General features: G+C 41.6%; 1 protein-coding gene across 1 annotated transcript in view; it reads left to right on the top strand.

Moving 5' to 3' along the window:
- LOC124502292 (LIM zinc-binding domain-containing Nebulette) overlaps positions 1-19,452 on the top strand; it is a 360,748-nt gene that overhangs the window by 180,680 nt on the left and 160,616 nt on the right. The window contains exon 4 of the mRNA XM_047066887.1: positions 11,327-11,434. Coding sequence (XP_046922843.1) covers positions 11,327-11,434 — 108 coding nt within the window. The remainder of the gene's footprint in view (positions 1-11,326; positions 11,435-19,452) is intronic.

Raw genomic sequence — 19,452 nt, 5'->3', positions numbered from 1 at the left:
TTCCGGAAGCAGATTCGGGTTTGAATCCAGACTCTACCACTCACCAGATGCTCGTGCTAGACTTGTGCCTTAATCACTACGTCACAGTTTCCTACATTAGTTAGGATTCTTGGCTGCAAGGGACAGAAAACCTAACCTTTGAACAAGGTGATCGTTTCTTTTGGGGATATTAGGCTACAAAAGTTCAAGGGCAGGAACGTGCCTGTATGGGCTTCAGGAATGGTAGGAATCAGAAATCAGATGCCACCAGGTCGAGACTCTCTTTGTGGCAGGTTAAGCTTCACCTGTTCCTGTGGATTCTGGTGGTGGCAGACGTGGCTGTAGATGGTTCCGAAGTTTTAAGTATCTTAGAGTTGTAGTTGCTAGAGGCTGAAACTCACTGTGTGCTGTGGGTTCCGGTTCCCAAATCCCCCAAACATCCTGACTTGGACGAGTTTAGGCCAGACAATTGACTACCTTTGGGCCGGTCCACGGTGGTTATGGAAGTGCCTCTTGAGAAGACACAAATGGATGGATTGAGGCATGAGACCCTTACTAAGAAGGAAGGAGGTCCGAGGTGGACACACAATGGGTTTCTACTATATTTCCTATGTGTAAAGAATGGGAAAATAGATATCGCTTTTGCAGAGTGATTTTGAAGATTCAGCGGGAGAGTCTGTCAAATGGATGATACAACGTCTCATACCTCGTAGCTTTTTATTTATTATTTTTTTAATGTTTATTTCTGGGGGGGGGGAGGGGAAAAGAGCGAGGGAGACACAGAATCCGAAGCAGGTTCCAGGCTCTGAGCTGTCAGCCAAATGTGGGGCTCAAACCCACGAACCGAAAGACCGTGACCTGAGCCGAAGCGGGACGCTCAACCGACTGAGCCACCGAGGCACCCCGATTGTAGCTCTTTGATAAGTCATAGCTGGTATTACAGAGAGGCAAGCAAACCGCATTTCTCAAAACTGACACCTGTAATCCATGTGAAACTCTCACTCCTAAGATGCCTAAGAAACCATAATGCTTTACTTCGTTCTTCAACACTGCGCATGTATTTATTTCTAATCATTTCTTCCCTATGGAAGACCTGGATTACTACTAAGTTTCTGGTCGTAGCATAGATAGGTTAATAACTTGTCAAAATTTCTAGGCAATTTATGTTTTAAAGAAAATTCTGTGCTAAGAATTTCATCTTGTAATTTGTTTTTTTTTTTTTTAATTAAAATATCTTGCCAAGATCCATGGGATTTTCTGGCTGGTGAAAGGTATCTGTCATGGAAGCTATTCTCAATGTCATTTGTGTGCACATTAAGTATAATGCATTTAGATTTATTCTCCCTCTGCATTCTTTTTGTTTGTTTGTATTTGCTGTGTTACAGTTTTTATTTTCCTTTCTTTCAGTTGTAGAAGTGAAAGCAGCATGTTTTCTTGCAGGAAAGCAGTCGGTGTTGCCCGAAGGATAATGCCATTGCAGGTGTAGGAGGGTCGTTAGGACCCATTTTAATGACATTATCAATCTGTTAGGGAGCAGGCATATGTAAGAAAAGGGAGGAATCATCTGTCACTTCCATCAGCTGTGACTCTTTGAGATTAAGGACAGGTTATTTTCACTTTCACGACTGTTCTCTGTTTGTTCAGCTGTTTACATTTGCTTGATTCTTGACTTTATCCTTATTTCTTTTCTTCACTGTAGTTTAGGTGTAGCTCTCTTTTCTGAATTACTAATTTCCTAATTGGGTTTTCTTCCTAACTGGGAATTACCCATTTCCCAATACTCTATAATTCAAAGTGTGCACGCAGGGACTGTTCCTTCTCGTAGCTTACTGTCCTTTCTTTCCTTAATTTAACCTTGCGTGATATCTTCTGGTTCAAAATAATTTCAATAATATTCTAATCTGTGTGTGAATTAGGCTGTTTATATGTAAAAATCATAATCATGTAATGGGATGAGGCTGGCTGTCTCTAAAGGATTAAGAGTTAAGAGAACACGTGTCCAGAAATCAAAATCCATCAATTGTCTGAATTATTAAATGTTATTTAAAAAGTAACATGGCAACGTAAATCAGCAGTAGTCAGGCTCTGTGAGCCAATCATTCTTCAGTAGTGCATCAGGTATTAGAATATTAATTGTTTTTTGCTCCTTTAGTACCCGAATAGTTAATTGGATGATACTTTAGTTTCCTGAAAAAGTTAATCATCACCACATACTTAATTTATTCCCCAGAGTAACGTATAACTCATAGGCAGAACTTGGTAGATTAGTTACATTTTCCTCCTGTAAAATTCCTGGTGAAAATATGCATTATGTGTATATATTTTAGGCTCTAATTTTCTTCATTAACGTGGATATGATTTTCTGGTTTGAATCAATATTTCCACCAATACTACAGTTCGGGTGACAGCGTTCCTCCCCCACCCCCGGCCTGACCCTCACCCATAGGAAATTTACACAGTTGTCTCTTTCAAAAGAGATATCCCAAGACACATTTTGAATGAAAAGTATGATAATTTTTGTCCCTTTTATGGCACTGTAAGTTCCATTGCAGATAAAGAATTCTCTAAAATTCTTTTATACAAATCTTCCGGCCTCTGCTAAGAAATATTTGGTTGGTTCCACACTCCTCTGTGTCCTTATTTACAGGACATTTTTATATCTTATGTGTACTCAGTTTGATGTTTGTCACTTTGCGTTTTCTCACTGTTGGCTGAATCGAAGGATAATGTCTGGGGAGGTGCTGGAGAGAGACTTGGGTCTCCTATTGTCTCTGTCATCTCACATTTCCTTTCTTCATCGATGAAAATGGGCATTAAAATGTGTACTTGCTAGCATTTATCTGACGATGATATAGGCAAAGCACATTTTATTTTTTTATTAAAAAAATTTTTTTTTAACATTTATTCATTTTTGAAACACAGAGAGAGACAGAGCGTGAATGGGGGAGGGGCAGAGAGAGAGGGAGACACAGAATCTGAAGCAGGCTCCAGGCTCCAAGCTGTCAGCACAGAGCCTGATGCGGGGCTTGAACTCACGGACCGCAAGATCATGACCCGAGCCGAAGTCGGCCGCCCAACCGACTGAGCCACCCAGGCGCCCCAAAGCACATTTTAATTGTTTGCTTATTTATATTCTATTTCGATCCCCAAAAGACTGAAGGGGCTCCCTAATGCAGGGGGCATGGAGCCTGGCCCCCGTGCTGAGATGTGTTCCTAGCCATTTGGCTACTTTTAGTACGTCAGCACATGCCTGTGGAAATCGAGTGCTGAGCACTCCTCACACATCGTGGCTTGGCCTTCCCAGCCTGACTCTGCTCACTTGATCCAGAAAGCCCTCAGTACAATGCCTGGGACCCTGAGAGCTCATAGATGTCAGCTTCTATTATCATCATCTCATTAATTCTCACAAAGGTGCTATTGATGCCATATTACTGTTATACTTATTTTGTACATGAGGAAACTGAGGCTCAGAGAGATTAAGTAACTAGCTTAAGGTCACACAGCTATTAAGAGACAGAACCAGGCTTTAAGAGGAGTTTGTCAAAATCCTGAGCCTGAGCTGTTAATCCATAAGCTACCCTTTAGGGTTGTAGGGGTTATGTTTTTTATGTTTTTGTTTTTGTTTTTGTTTTTGAGAGAGAGAGGGAGAGAGTACGAGATGGAGAGGGGCAGAGAGGGAGGGAGACAGAATCCAAAGCAGGCTCCAAGCTATCAGCACAGAGCCCGACGCAGGGCTCGAACTCATGAACCGCAAGGTCATGACCTGAGCCGAAGTCGGATGCTTAATCGACCGAGCCACCCAGGTGCCCCATATTTTTAACTACCTTAGCTTATTGAGAAATTAATTAAGATGTGCTTTATGTATTCTGAACATTTGCTTAGAATAAAATTTAGATTTCAATGTGTCTTAAGTGAAGGAACTCCAACTCTGATGAAGCTGGACTGTGAATACACATAAAATACTGACAGATCTGTAAATACCAGGAAGTACCTCTGTGAATACAGTAGAAGGCTAATTTGAGGCTTAGAAACCTACGAAAATTATTTTAATGCTTTTTAATCATGTTTGAAAAGGTAATTAAAAATTTAATTTTCTTTAATTAACCATAAATGTACAAATTATGAGATTAATTTATTAAAAAAATTCTCTTTTGAGCTCATTTGACTTCACATTTGTTAAAATTAACTCTGTCATTAAAAAAAACCCTTAATCAGATTTTCCTTTGTGGTCGATTCCCGTCTAGCATTGTGACATTAGCCAATTTTCTGGATTTTAGATGTAAAAAATACAAAACTAGATGGCAATCAATCACAAAATAGTTATTGAGCTTTGAATATATACTTAGCGCCAAGCAAAATGCGTTGCGCGAGAAAGCGGCATATGGCCCGTGTTCTCTAGTAGTTTACAATCTATGGAGCTATACACAATGGTACATAAATTGAGTGCTAAATTTTTCAGATCGAACTAGGAATTTTGCATGTAATGAAAAATCTTGCTACTCTCACAATCTCCCCCCTCCCCCACCTTGAAGAAATGAAAAGGATCCATCATGTCATAAAAGGCAGTCAAATTGGTCACTGGTTTCACTGTATCAGATGGACACTTTAAAAATTTTTTTTTTTAGTGTTTATTTATTTTTGAGACAGAGAGAGACAGAGCATGAATGGGAGAGGGTCAGAGAGAGAGGGAGACACAGAATCTGAAACAGGCTCCAGGCTCTGAACTGTCAGCACAGAGCCCGACGCGGGGCTGGAACTCACGGACCATGAGATCATGACCTGAGCCGAAGTCGGACGCTCAACCGACTGAGCCACCCAGGCGCCCCAATGTTTATTTATTTTTGAGACAGAGAGAGACAGAGCATGAACGGGGGAGGGTCAGAGAGAGAGGGAGACACAGAATCTGAAACAGGCTCCAGGCTCTGAACTGTCAGCACAGAGCCCGACGCGGGGCTCGAACTCATGGGCCGAGAGATCATGACCTGAGCCGAAGTCGGACGCTTAACCGACTGGGCCACCCAGGCGCCCCCTGGACACTTTTAAATGTGTGAAATAAAGGGCAGGATAACATGAAACAGTAATAAATATGCCTTTAGATTTTAGGTTTCCGTTAAACATATTCTGACAAGGTAAGCTGCTTTAAGGCTGAGTAATGTTCTCTTTTTGCTCACCCTTCACCCCTGGATTCTTCTTAGCCTTCTGGTCTATTGTGATAGGCCCGGTACTCCCTTATCCTGCTAGGATTCCTCATTAATCCATGTTTGCAATCCTTTTTGCAACATCCTTTCTCCCTCTCTCGATTTCTATTTTTCCTGCCTTTTTGCTTCTGCTCTCTCTCCTCCAATACAGTGAAGCAGCTTCATTAAGGTGAAGAAATGAGCGACAAACTTCACTTTCTGCGTATGGATGCCCACTGGCTAGGTCACTCGCCATTTATGGAAAGCCCAAGTTTGGGCACCTCAGCTTCCCCGTCAGGGGTTTTAAAACTCTGTCCCTGCTTTCTTTGAGAATGTTTTAGGGGTTCCTGGGTGGCTCAGTCGGTTAGGCATCGCCTTTGGTTCAGGTCATGATCTCGTGGTTCGTGGGTTCGAGCCCCACATAGGACTCTATGCTGACAGCTCAGAGCCTGGGGCCCAATTCGGATTCTGTGTCTTCCTCTCTCTCTGCCCCTCCCCGGCTCGCGCTCTGTCTCTCTCTGTCTCTCAGAAATAAATATTAAAAAAAACCTCTTAAAAAAAAAGAAAATGTTTTATAGTAAAAGATTTGACCAATACAAAAGAATGTACGGAGTATCCAGGTAAGTTTCAAGGCATGATAACAAAGGATCGCATGTAGATCTGCCTTCCAGCTTGAGCACGTGAACGTCAGGACCAGAGAAGCTCTCCGGACATCCTTCCGTGAGCAGATCTCACAACAACTCTGGATGGTGCCCTTAGCAAGTCCCCTTTCCTTCATTTAGCACATATGTACGTGTTCTTTGCCTCTTTTCCCTTCAACAAAACGTTTCTGAGGTTCGTGCGTATGGTTCCGTGTAGCTGTAGTTCATTTATTTTCACTCCTGGATAATACTGCGTTATATGAATAAAACCTAGATTATGTCAATTATAATTTTAATTATATTATATGAATATAATTTATTCACTCGCCTGTGCATAGATATTTAGGTTGTTTCCAATTTTTTTTGATAATACAGTTATTATGAACATGCTGGTCTCTGTCCCTAAGTGCTCCGGGCAAGGGTTTCTATGGAGATGAGAACAGCTGGGGGTGGGGCCGCTGGGATGTGGGATGTGCTCATCCTTGACTTCACTGCCGCCTCTGACGTACTCTCCGTTTAGTTCGTTGTCTGACAATTTACCAGACCGTGGCTGCACTTGGCTCCTTTCATCGGAAATGAGTCTCTGGCTTTTCGGTTGTGTGGTTACTTATACAGTTACTTGTACGGTTATAATATTAATAATTATGGCCCTTGCAGCATTCGGGGGAGAGAATTTGTATCTCAGAATTAGCAAATAATTCAACTTACATCTCCGTTCACCATTTTGCTTTTTTTTTTTTTTTTAAATGTTTTATTTATTTTTGAGAGAAAGAGAGAGAGATAGACTATGAGCAGGGGAGGGACAGAGAGAGAGAGGGAGACCCAGAATCCGAAGCAGGCTCCAGGCTCCGAGCTGTCAGCACAGAGCCCGATGCGGGGCTCGAACTCACGAGCCGTGAGATCATGACGTGAGCCAAAGTCGGACACTTAACCCCCTGTGCCACCCAGGCGCCCCACCATTTTGCTTTTAATAAGTCTTCCTTTTCAGTCATTCTGAGCCTTCTTCTTAAGCTGGGCCAGAACCACCCTGGTTTCCAGGCTCTTCCTCTGTGTGAACTTGTGAGGGGTACTTGCTGATGTCTCCAAACAGAATGTCGCTGACCATGTACGCGCTGGCAGAAATAATCATACGTAAGCCACAAAGGTCATTTTTGAAATTTAGTGGCAAGGACAAAAGTAGTGTTTCCTGGCGACCTACTGATGGCCTGTCCTTGCTTGATGCTTTTGTATGTTAACTTTAACCCTCCAGACATTGTGTAGCATATTGCTTTTTTTTTCTTTTCTTTTTCCGTTTTACAGCTGAAGATCAGGAGTGTTAGAAAAATTGAACAAACTAAGATCACAGGACAGAATTAAGGTTTAAATTCAGGTCTTTTGAGTCTTAATTTAGGGTTCTAATCTGAAGTACAGGAAGATTATCACGTGTGTGCTTATGTATATATGTGCACATACATGTAAACATAGCATGGCAATATTATGTTGCCTTCAGTGTTTGAAATGCATTTTTTAAGTTTATTTTTTTGAGAGGGGGAGGGGCAGAGAGAGAGAGAGAGAGAGAGAGAGAGAGAGAGAGAGAATCCTAAGCAGGATCCCCACTGTCGGCACAGAGCCTGATGGATGGCTTGATCCCACGAACCTTGAGATCTTTTTAAAAAAATTGTTTTTTTAATGTTTATTTATTTTTGAGAGAGAGACAGAGTGTGAGTGGGGGAGTGACAGAGAGAGAAGGAGACACAGAATCGGAAGCAGGCTCCAGGCCCCGAGCTGTCGGCACAGAGCCTGACGCAGGGCTCGAACTCATGAACTGCGAGGTCATGACCTGAGCCGAAGTCGGATGCTCAACCGACTGAGCCACCCAGGCGCCCCCAGACCTTGAGATCTTGAGCCAGATGCTTAACAAGCTGAGCTGCCCAGGCACCCCTTGAAATACAATTTTAAGTCTCTTCTGAAGAAAAATATGTCAAATCAAGTTGCCTGTTGTGTATATTTCTTACCTTTGACTTTGAGAATGCCTCTTCAGGGGCAGGTAGAGAGGCTTTGTCACTACTGGGGGGTGGCCGGGTCATGATGGGCAGCTTCAGTTTTTACAGCCTACTGATGTAGACCGTGGAGAAAGAGCATCCTTTCCCAAGGGTTCCTCCCAGGGTCCCGGATCTGGGACTCATGGGCCTGTGCTGGGCCCCTCTGTCTTCATCCCTCTTCTTTCTCTCTCTCTTCTCTCTTCCTTCTTTTTCTTAATCTTAATGGGCCAGGTGCTCTGCTAGTTTCTGGGATTAGGAAGATCTGTAAGACTTTGCCCTTGTCACTGTGTTCCTGTGCTCTAGAGTGGGGCACTATGACCCCACCTTAAGTGTAGTTCAGGGTGGGAACTACTCTAATAGGCAGGTGTAGAGCTGTGGGGCCCCAGACTGGGGGGAGGCCCGTCCTGCTCACAGAGGAGCATCACTGGCACTGAGCTTTGATGAATAAATGGATTATGCTTCCCATGGGCTCAGGGTAGGGAGGAAGAGGGAACATTCTGTCAGTGACAGAGAACCCCCGGTAGTCTTACAAGAATACTCTTCATACAGTTCTTACAAGATTTGCACAGCATGTGGTGTTGGCTGTTGGCAAAGACAGATTGTCGCCCAGCACCTGCACAGATGGGTTCAGAACTCATTTCCACCTGTGTGATCACCGAGTGACATAGCTAAGGTGCTACGTAGGGGTCTGATCATTGGCTCAGATCCCACACACAAAAAAAATCAGTTTCTGTTCTAGAATGACTTGAGTAACATTTGTAAATGTAGACTAATGGCTAATTCTTAATATATTTTGTTCGTTAGCTTATTCCTGTACAGCTGTTCTTTTTAATGTTTCATGACAAATACCGTATCATCCTTTCACATCAAGCAAAACCAACATAATGATGGCCATGCTGAGAATTTGCACAGGACCTTATTCTTCCTAAAGTTCTTTCCTGTGTTCTATCTCCGTCTCTACAGGTCTGTTAGTTAAGAAATTGCTAGAATCTCTAATCAGAGATGAGGAGACTGACTCAGAGAAGCTAGAAGACGTGCGAGGTGGTTGAGAAGTGCAGGGATGGATGAGCGTTCCAGGCTCTTGGCCGCTAAAGCAACGCTTTTCCAAGATCGAACCCCTTGTTTTTGTAAAGGATGAAACCTGGCATCGCAAATAGGAAGGACCAGAGCATAGAGGTCACAGAGGAGAAACTCACATGTTCACGTTTACTGGGAACCTTGTTGTACGTGCGTATCCGTTTTAGGCAGGGTGAGAGTCGGTTGTGTCAATCAGAAGTCTTTTGATTGTAAAAGGAGAGACAGATCAGCTCACTTAACGGATAAACCTGGTGGCTGACCAGACTTCCTCTAGGTCTCTTGCTCTGCTTGCCTCTGTATTGGCTTCGTCACTACTGGGGGGTGGCCGGGTCATGATGGGCAGCTTCAGTTTTTACAGCCTACTGAACTAGACCGTGCAGAAACAGCACCCCTTCCTCAAGGGTTCCTCCCAGGGTCCCAGATCTGGGACTCACGGGCCTGTGCTGGATTACGGGTCCAGTACGGGTCAAGCTCTGGGCTCAAGGGTGCAGCATTCTCGTTGGCAAGATGGGGTCATGTTGTGAGGGCAAAGGGGACACGTGAGATAGAAGCGAAGAATCCTCCTCCCTCTGTCCTCTGATCTCTTTTTATATCCACTTGTCTCTCAGAATCAGACTATGCGTGGCTGGCAGATCATGAGTCAGAACATTGAAAATTAGACCTAAGGGGAGAGAGAGGACGTAAGTGAATGGGAGACAAGAGAAGAGGTGACTGTGGCTGCCCGGCTCCCTGTATGCCGTAAAGGTGTCCTGGGTGGGTGGCATGTGTGTTGGGACTGACAGTATATGAGGCCTGGCTGTGGATCATACCGCCAAGAAGGATTGAACATCTTCTAAAACCCTGCAGACCAGTTACGGAGGTGATCGTGTGCTTCTCAAAGCTAGTCCCTTAATGAGACAAGCCCGAGTCAGGTGATTCTTGTGTGTCTTGTGGATGTGGGAAGGACTGTTCAATTGTGATCAACTCTATGAATCTGGAATTTAATGAGTTGTCTTTTCAGTTCTTTCTTTGGAAATCACCATTAAAAAAACAAACAAACAAAAACCCTTAAACTAATCCCAAAAAGAGTATGTGCCTTCCCTGAAACTGGTGTTAGGGGTGTCCGAATCTGGCTTACGGATTTTTCTTCTCACTTCTTCATGGCTGTCACTGTTATAGCCTTGTCATCTTTCCTACTTTATTATTTTATGACCTTGTGCTCTGTGCTTCCTTCAAGCAAAGCTGAATGGCTTCCCTGCATAGACATACAACAACGAGAACGTACGGGACTATGTATCTTCTCACGTGCTGGGGGTTTGAGGGTGAGAAGGCTAATCCCATTCAGCATTTTCCATGAAAGAAAAACCACGAGGTGTATTTGACCTTTTATTTATGGAAATAGTAAGAGTAAGGGTTGTAGTACTTTCACAAATTTAGATGAAAATACGGAGAGAAAATTAGATATTCTTAAGCTACGGGTGATGGGAGGGTCTAAATCTTTCTATTTGTTGACATTTGGGAAGTTTTTTTTTTTTTTCAAGCTTTTCTGGGAAAAGGAAATTTTTCGGTAGCCTCAAGGACAGTAATGCCTGAGAGAACTGAATATTTAAACGCAGACATGACTCAACAAAAACAGTCATTCTATACTCAACTAAGAGAACTTTTCAAATTTATACAGAAAGTTGCCCTTACAGAATCATGTTTTTATTAGCACCCTCAATGTTAGCTATTAATTGAAGTGTTGATTTAAGCCCAGTGATGATGAATGTAAAACGGGGATTGTGTGGGACATCAAAAATGCGTTTCCATATTACTTGATGTTTAGATTTTAGAGAAATAAGAATAAAGTGATAGAACCATTTCGGTCACTAACAAGCAGAATGAATATTTAACGGGTGTGACAGTTGTCGTCATTATGCTAATAATAGGAGATGGGGCTCTAGTAAGATTAAGCATTAGCTATTCCGGTCCCTTGAGGAAACTGTAAAATTCAGCTTCGCTGCGTTGTAATTAGAAAAGAAGTGTATTTAAATACCGAAAAAAAAAATCGGAGGTACCTCAGCAGAGTATGCCGGGGGCATGTGCTTGGAGCCTTTTAATCTCTAGGTGTGGCCTGTTTTATAAATATTTCCATAGCATTTATATACTTGACATTTGGTAATATCGCGTTGTATAATCATATCCATATGCTTTGCCTTACAAAATAAAATGAGACCACCGGAGCTCAGAGTGGTTTAGTGACTTGCCTAGGGTCACGCAGTCGGCGCAATTGATAGGATACAGACCAGGCAGCTGGGCCACGCTTTGCGGCCCTCTCCCTCTGCCACCTGCCGTCCGGAGGCACTGCTTCCGATTTTAGCAGCTTCTCGGGCCCTGGCCTTCCCTGAGTGGGATCTGTGGTTCCTCTGTTGACTTTTCGTTTCCTTTCTTTCACTCCCCTCCCTTCTGTTAGGTCAAGTACAAAAGAGATTTTGAAGAAAGCAAAGGGAGGGGGTTCAGCATCGTCACGGACACTCCTGAACTCCAGAGGCTGAAGAGGACTCAGGAGCAAATCAGTAACGTAGGTGACTGTTCGGTGCCTCGATCACCCTAACTCGCGTGTCTGGATGAGAGAATGAGGTTGGGACTTGGAGGTGTCCTTGTCGCTACCGTGGGCAAGCGGTTCTCAAGGTGCTCATAAGATATGCCAGGCTCAACTGGGGAACTCCTTCCGTTTGATTTCATCACGGTTACCTAGAGCCTCACACTTTAATAGCAATGACTATATTTCTGAATAGATATTTAACTTATTTCATTAAAGTGACTTGCGAAATATGTTCACTAGAGAGATCAACTTGATGACAAGAATTGTGTACTTAGAAATATAGTCATCGCTATTAAAAGAGTTGTTATAATTTAGCATCTTATGCCATTTTTAATGGTTCTCCGCTTTTGCGTTTTTCCAAAACAGGACTTTTATAGGTAAAATTATACACCTGACAGTTTTGGTTTTGGCTGCGGCTAATCAGACAAAAAATATATACACATAAGGCTAAGTATCTTGAATAATCTTATTTTGCTAATTGTGTGTATGTAAGCTTTCACACTTTAAACTAGAAATTTGTTGAAATGATGTATTCCATCGAATTTCTGAAACAAACATTTACGTATGACGTTGCTGTGGATTTGAAAGCTGTATCTCGTTAAGTAATATATTTTTCCTGACAAAGAAAATTGAGGAGAGCATCAGTTCCCAGCACATTAGGGACCAAAAGTGTTAATTCTGTACTACGTGAAGGCAGATAAATAGCTTATCTTCATTTTCATAATTCATGCCTGTGATTATGTTTCTTCCAAAGTTTCTTTGAAGTTTGTCGAAATGTATTTTTTTTTCAGAAAAAAAAATCAGTTTAGTGTTAGGTATCCAAGAGGACATACGTATGAAAATTGACAACTATGTACATGATACAGAAGTATGCACAAATCTGCAAGATTCATGCCGTGTTTCATGAGAAGTGTATCTTGTGTATTACTTCCACCGAACTTTGTGTGTTATAAACGATGTTTATAGATGTTATAAACAATGGAGCCTTAATTTCCAGGAAGTGTTTAATTAGCAGATCGTTTAAACTCGCTGATGTTTGGCCGTCATCATTATATATAACAATTTGGAGATAAAATTGTAGTATACAATTTGAGAAAGAATTTTATTTGTGAAAAAAAAACCACAATGATGTGATGTTTTGAAAAAACTTCTTTAGGGAATAACAGGAGGTGGAGGGAACACTTTGTTTTGCCATATTCCCTAAGGTTTATTCATTATTTGCTCTTTAAATGGACATTTTAGGTTTGTAAGAACTTTTTTTTTTCCTTTGAAGGTAAAAGGGATGCATTTTAAAGATTCACGTCTTTTGTCCCCTCGTTTTTCTCCCCCGTCCCGACAACCCACCAGTCGTGTATTACCACCCTCATCTTTCTTCCTCTTCCTTCTTTCTTTAAATTAAAAAGTGATTTTTGTTTTTCAAAACGTGAGTTAGGGATACGGCACTGGCAGTTACACAGAATAACGTTTCTTTCTTTGGATTATTTTTGGGGAACTTGAGAAAAAAAACAAAACAAAACCCAAAATAATGCCACACAAAACAAAGTTATATCGTAAGTCACAAACTGTCACAGAAATATATTTCAAAAAGAAGTAAACATTTCTACTCTAAGACATCCATGGGACAACTACCATAAGGATTGCAGTCAATCGAAAGGTAAGCCCTTTAATTTATATTCAAATTAAGTCAATATTCATATTTAATAAGAAAAGAACTGATCATTTCACCAACCTTTATCATTAGCAGGAATATACATTTTATTCAACACGTGGAGCTGTCTGCAGATCCATTCTTAATTACGCAAAAACCCCTTTTAACACAGGTACGTATAGGGACGTATGAATCTGTATGTATCATATACATGGCAGTATATACAAATACCATTTGGATTAAGCCTGTGATGTAGACAACACTGACTTTTAAAAGCATATAATTGAGACGACACCTAAATTTATTTTATTTTATTTTATTTGCGATTGTCTTATGTTAGCCCCTTACCAGTGTTCCAAGGAGTTCTGGTTCTTAAGTCATGGTGAGGCGTAGTCATGTTTGAATAGCAGTAAAGAATATAGATATCATAATATTACCATTAGGGATTTATTCCTGAAGAAAGGAAACTGTTAAATATACTGAGGTCTCGTGAATTTTTTATTCATTAACAAGGCTGCAACTTTATGAACTTTTTCCGTGACCTCACAGGGTTTTCCACATTACTCAAAGATCTTTTTTTTCTTTTTTTTTTTTTTCTCTAAGAAACTTGGGCTAATATGGAAGGTGGCACTTTGGTTAGCCCAATTTTCCACATTACTTTCAGATAAACCCAAATACCGAAACATGTGCGCCAAATCCAGACAGATATTTTTGACAGTGGCCTGGACTGTGTCTGTTTGGAGAGGGAAGGGGGTGAGAAAATGTCCAGACTGGTCTCCACCAGAATTTGCCTGCTTGGGGTGCTTGGATGAGCAGACTCATTCTGAAATTATAAGCCATATGACATTCAAGCTACAAGATTAATACAGGCTGATGTAGGTGGGTTATTAAGTCGAGGTCTTTGTAATCTTTATTTTTCCGTTTGCTTCATTTTCTTGTTTGTGTTTACTTTTACTTACTTGTTTTCCTTATTTTTATCTTTGAATATTGTATGGATCTTTCTAAGCTGCCTTTAATCCCTTTCAGACTAAAGAAAGTAGAAAGACATAAAACTGAATTTAATGACACCTCTTAGGTGTTTTGGGCAATGTGCTGTGGATGAATGGGCATTTTTGATTGCTTGTGTCTGTATTGGTGTTATGAAATTTTCTCAGCCACTCTGATTCATTTGTGCAGGATTTGAAATCATTTGGAAATACCCACTCAGTCTGCATCTGTTACTGAGATGTGGGATAGAACACAACCCATAAATTTGAAATTGTGTGTAATGAAAGGGGTGAACGTGGGTTTAGCCTTGACTTCTTTTTTGGGGGGGATCTGTAATGACAGCATATTGAATCTGGGAGATTTATGAAATGCTGCAATTTAAAATTCCTCTCTTATATTACCGACTTAGTATAGCTGCAGAAAGAATAAGAAAAGAGGCCAGGTTTCAGAATTTACTGAATGGTTGGAAAGAAACAGAATGGTTTCTGAAACAACAACAACAACAAAATTCCAGAAAATTCCAGAAAATGCCTAATTGTGTCCTCCCACGACCCACCAAAGTCCAGGGTAGAAATTCAGAAAGGGCAGACATGACCTGGTGGAGCTCCACATTTTCTTTACTTCTTGATATTTTAGGGAAATGTTCTTAAAAGACAACGTACAGTCTTGTATCAAAGAATACTGTGCCTTTGGACATTTTCAAAAACCGTTTTTCCTGTTGTCCTCAGACCTCTAGCTCGTGTGGGTAATTGGAAAGGTGGTTTCTGACGCTGGTGGTTACCACCTTCAGGTTTATAAGCAGTGCATTCAGGATACCTGCAGTTGGGCAGAGAATCACTGCTGACATCTAAGGGACTAGGTTGGGCCTTGAGAAGATTATTGATGTGTTTCATTCTGCCTGCTTACGCACTCATTTAAGCTGCGCTTTTAATTAGCTGAGACAGTCTATAGATAAATTGTGAAATGAAAGGGTAAAGTCCAACCCCAAGAGACTTTTAAAATCTTTGTGCTATGGATAAAATCTAGATGTTTATTTTCTAATTTACTTTAGGTAATGGAGAAATATATGGGGGGGGAAGGGACCCCCCCCCCCCCCCCCCCCCGCCAAAACCAGATGACAGGATCCTGTATTTTGCGGACTGACTGGTAAGTCTGCCGTTAGGTGATTTGTCAAGATTTGTGTCTGTCCTTGACTCACAGAGGAAATAATTTGTGTGTGTGTGTGTGTGTGTGTATGTGTGTATGCATGCAGTGTGCCTGCATGCGTTGGCTTCAGTGGGCATCTTTAAAACACCCTTTCCTTAGATCACTGGCCCATAGACAACACAGGCAATAATATTTTCACCCGCTCTATATTCCTTCCCTTCCCCCGTCAGAATCTATAGGTTTGGTTATCTTTCCTGTTTCCCAAATACCCCTTCTTACTACCATTTTCAACGTAGCGTAGCCATTCATAAAATGTTCACTTGCTTCACAAGAAAAGCTAAGATTGAAGCCTTTTTTTTAAAAAAACGTTACAGGGGTGCCTGGGTGGCTCAGTCGGTTAAGCGTCCGACTTCAGCTCAGGTCACGATCTCGTGGTCCGTGAGTTCGAGCCCCGCGTCGGACTCTGGGCTGATGGCTCAGAGCCTGGAGCCTGCTTCCGATTCTGTGTCTCCCTCTCTCTCTGCCCCTCCCCCGTTCATGCTCTGTCTCTCTCTGTCTCAAAAATAAGAATAAAACGTTAAAAAAATTTTTTAAATAAAAATAAAAAATAAAATAAAAAATAAAAAAACGTTACAAAGAGTCTCTTCTCTAATTTGATATTGAAATGTAATTATTTTTAGCTTTTTTGATACAGCTACATAATTTTTCATTGACTTCTTAGAATGCAAAATAAATTATGTGTCCATTAATAAGCTCACATGGATGCTGATGATTTAGTTCCCTGAGATTTTGTGAGTTAGCTTCAAAAATATTAGATTATTGGAGGCAAACATGGCCTAATAATTGAATAGCAGTGTCTATGGGCTATTAAAATATTTGATTCAAAGTTAGGTTGAGTGTAAGGGTGAGCAGGAGGGTAGGGATGATTATCTAGGGATCTGGTCTCTGTTTGTAATTTAAATAAATCATTTTGACAGAGACTGACTGTGGCCATGTTCAGGCTGCTGACGGTGTGAAATTGAGTTGTATGGTGGACAGAAGACAAGCAGTCAAGAGAAATCCCCAAAGGCAAAATTTGTTATGTAATTGGGTCAACTCATGCATGAGAAATGCATGCTAATTGTAAACTGGTGGCGAAATTACAGTGTAAGAGGCAATTAGGTCTTCTATGAACCTGAACAACTGATACAGAAGGATTTCTCTTTCTTTTTACATTCAGCAAACATAAAAAAGTTTCTTTTTTTAAAGGCGAGGAAGGTAAAAATCAGAAAGACATTCAGTGTTGACAGAGAGTATTTGTTAGTTTTGTTCCTTACACAAGAAGCGTAACTTTTATATGCCATGGAACATTTATCTGAAAGCTTCTGATTTTGAGTGGTAAAGTCTAATACGTTAAGTAGTTGGAGAGGAGAATCGTACGGTTTTTTTGATACAACTCATAACCAGGTTGATTAGCGTAGATGAAATAACAGAGATCGTTATTAGGTCAGTAGCTTAGATTTAAGCCCTTGGAGGCTACTATTTTCACAGAGTGAATTTATATGTCACTGTAATGGGCTGTACCTTACCTCCAACTTGTCTCAACTGGTAACTCCCATGTATTCCTGAGTAATAGTGGGTAAGTAGCATTATCTTTAAAGCAAAGATCCAATATGTCAGAGAAGGCGATAGGGCATTAACATGTATTTTCCTTATAATACCGAACACATGTATGAATGCTTTATTTGTTTCGAAACACTTTGACATACCCAGTCTAATTAGATTCTCTGAACAACCTCTCCTCAGGGAAAGTATTTCTATAAGGCACACTTAGACTTTCATGAGAAAAATGTACGGAAAATCACCTCTCGGTCCTTTCTCGTGTCCAAATCCGTGGTTTCCCTTACACCTGGTTTTGCTTTATTTTTCCACCTAGGGCAGAACTTCAAAGGTTGATCTCTTCTTTTTATCCTCCGGTTTTTAGCCACAGCCACTTAAAGAAACAAATACATCCCAGACCAGTAATTACTTGTGCATGGCAAGTACAAGGGTTGTGGCTGTAAAATGGCATTGTCTAAACGGGAGGTGGGGGAGGGCCCCCAGAGTAAAAGAATTAACACATATGACACTTTTTTTTTCTTTTTTTTTTTTGGAAACAGAGATTAACGATCCCGCAAACAATTTCTGAAGATCCTTCTTTAGTGAAATTCCTTTCCCTCATTCTTTTCTTTTCTCTTCCCCTGTGTTCAGGCCCCTTAGCCTGCCTGAGTTATTGCGGGACCTCCTAATTGGCCTTCTCTCCTTCCAGGCTCCTTCTGGAGCTTTTCCATTGTATCTTGAACACTGGCACCAGATGAGTCTTTCTAAAATATCTCTTTCATCAAGACCCTAATTATGATTCACTAAGAACTTCCCTGGGAGCTCCACTCTCCGTAGGACAAAGTCTAATCTCCGAAGCTCTTTCATTCTGACTCTCAGGGCCCTCCACGATCGGCTCCTAAATTACTTTTCCCCGTATCTTTCACTGCCTGTCAACACGGTTCTTCCGTTTCTTTTAGGCCTGACTAAGTTAGTCTGTCCTGGGCTTTTGCATGAGTCACTCCTCTCGTTTGGCACAATTTCACAGTGTCTGTAAATGATCCTGGACCCACACTCAGACCCCAGCTACCGCGATCTTTCTCCTCTCCCAATCACGACAGTGCTTTGCTCGATGGCACCATTAGCCGCACCGCTCATTTCACACATCACGTTCCACAGTTTGGTCTGAAGGAGCATTTTCACTGGTTATGTGTTTTACTTCTCTAGCTTCAGGAAGATGAAGACCATCCACGTCTTCTTCAATTTATTTTTTGCCTCTCTAAGAATGCATATCATGGTGCTTTGTACTTTACCTTTCTGGTCACATCCTTGGCCCTCCCTGCCCTCGCTTGGTTGTGGGAAGAAGTCTCTAAACTGCTCCTGCCTGCCACAGGACTGCCTCTTCTCCCTCCCGAGCCGCTCTCTTTGTGGTTTCTTGCAAGTTCCTAAAATGCACATCTGATCACGTCACTTTCTACCTTAAAATCTATCTCTTACTCCCTATTGCCTTTGGGATGAAATGCAAATACTGTAGCAGGGAATATGAGACTGTCTGTGGTTTATTGCCAGATGAGATCTCCAGCCTGGGGGTCCCTCTTGAACCCTCAGCCCTATGCACTTTACACTTCCATCTGGAAGGTTCTTTGTACCCTTTCCATATCCCTTCTACGCCCAGAGCCTACCTCTTCTTCCCTGGCCTTCCTCTTTCTCTTGGCATCCTGGCAGTCTCGTTCTGGAACTGCATGCTGAGTTATCTTCCTCCTGAACTGAACTCTATGCAGGTTCAGGCTTTTTCTCTGTCACCCCAGGGCTGAACACGGAGTCACGTTTGATAAGTGGATGCATTAACTTCTTGGCCCAACATACCTTCTTCTCAAGGCTTCTCACTGTGCCCGAGGCTATCGGCTCCCCTATGGCTTAACCAGGACTGCTTCTGTAAACACACCCATTTTGATACTTTGACCAGCGAATCCCCTCCAGTCTTGTGTGAATTTCATCGTACAGAGGAGATTATTACAAGCCGTTCTGATAGCTCTAGATCTATCTTAATCAAAGCATCTCTTTTAAGGTCTGTGCAGATACACATCAATTTCCTTCCTTAAAACTCCCAGATCTTTCCTTCATTCCGTCATTCTGTAGCACGATGAAGTTGCCTAATAAATAGTCACTTAGGAAATGACCGAATTTTTTTTTTTAACGTTTATTTATTTTTGAGAGAGGGAGGGGCAGAGAGAGAGAGGGAGACAGAGAGTCTGAAGCAGGTTCCATGCTGTGAGCTCAGAGCCTGATGGGGGGAGCTGTGAGATCATTACCTGAGCCAAAGTTAGACATTTAACTAACTGAGCCACCCGGGTGCCCCATGACTGAATTCTTTTAAGGGTATTATTTCCTCAAGTTTTTTTTTTTTTTTCTTTTTCAGAAGAGTCTGCCTTACCATCCACTTCTCAGTCTAAGCAAATCAAATCTTTCCTAGGATATGCACCACAGTAGGGTAGGGAACCAGCACATCCTTTCAACACAAAATTGCTAATGCCTGGAATAGTGCTTGACAACGTAGCAGGTGCTGAGGAAATGTATGTTGTGTACATGAATGAAGTGATAATATTTAAAATATTGACAAATTTGCACATTCTTTCTCTTGAAACCTCTCTTTGCA

This window comes from Lynx rufus, unplaced genomic scaffold (genome assembly GCF_022079265.1).
Source record: "Lynx rufus isolate CCGP_SWC_20201006 ecotype Redwood Valley unplaced genomic scaffold, mLynRuf1.p SCAF_7, whole genome shotgun sequence".
NCBI classification, from domain to species: Eukaryota; Metazoa; Chordata; class Mammalia; order Carnivora; family Felidae; genus Lynx; species Lynx rufus.
Note: the sequence above shows the minus strand (reverse complement) of the source record. Positions and strands in the feature narration are given on the sequence as shown.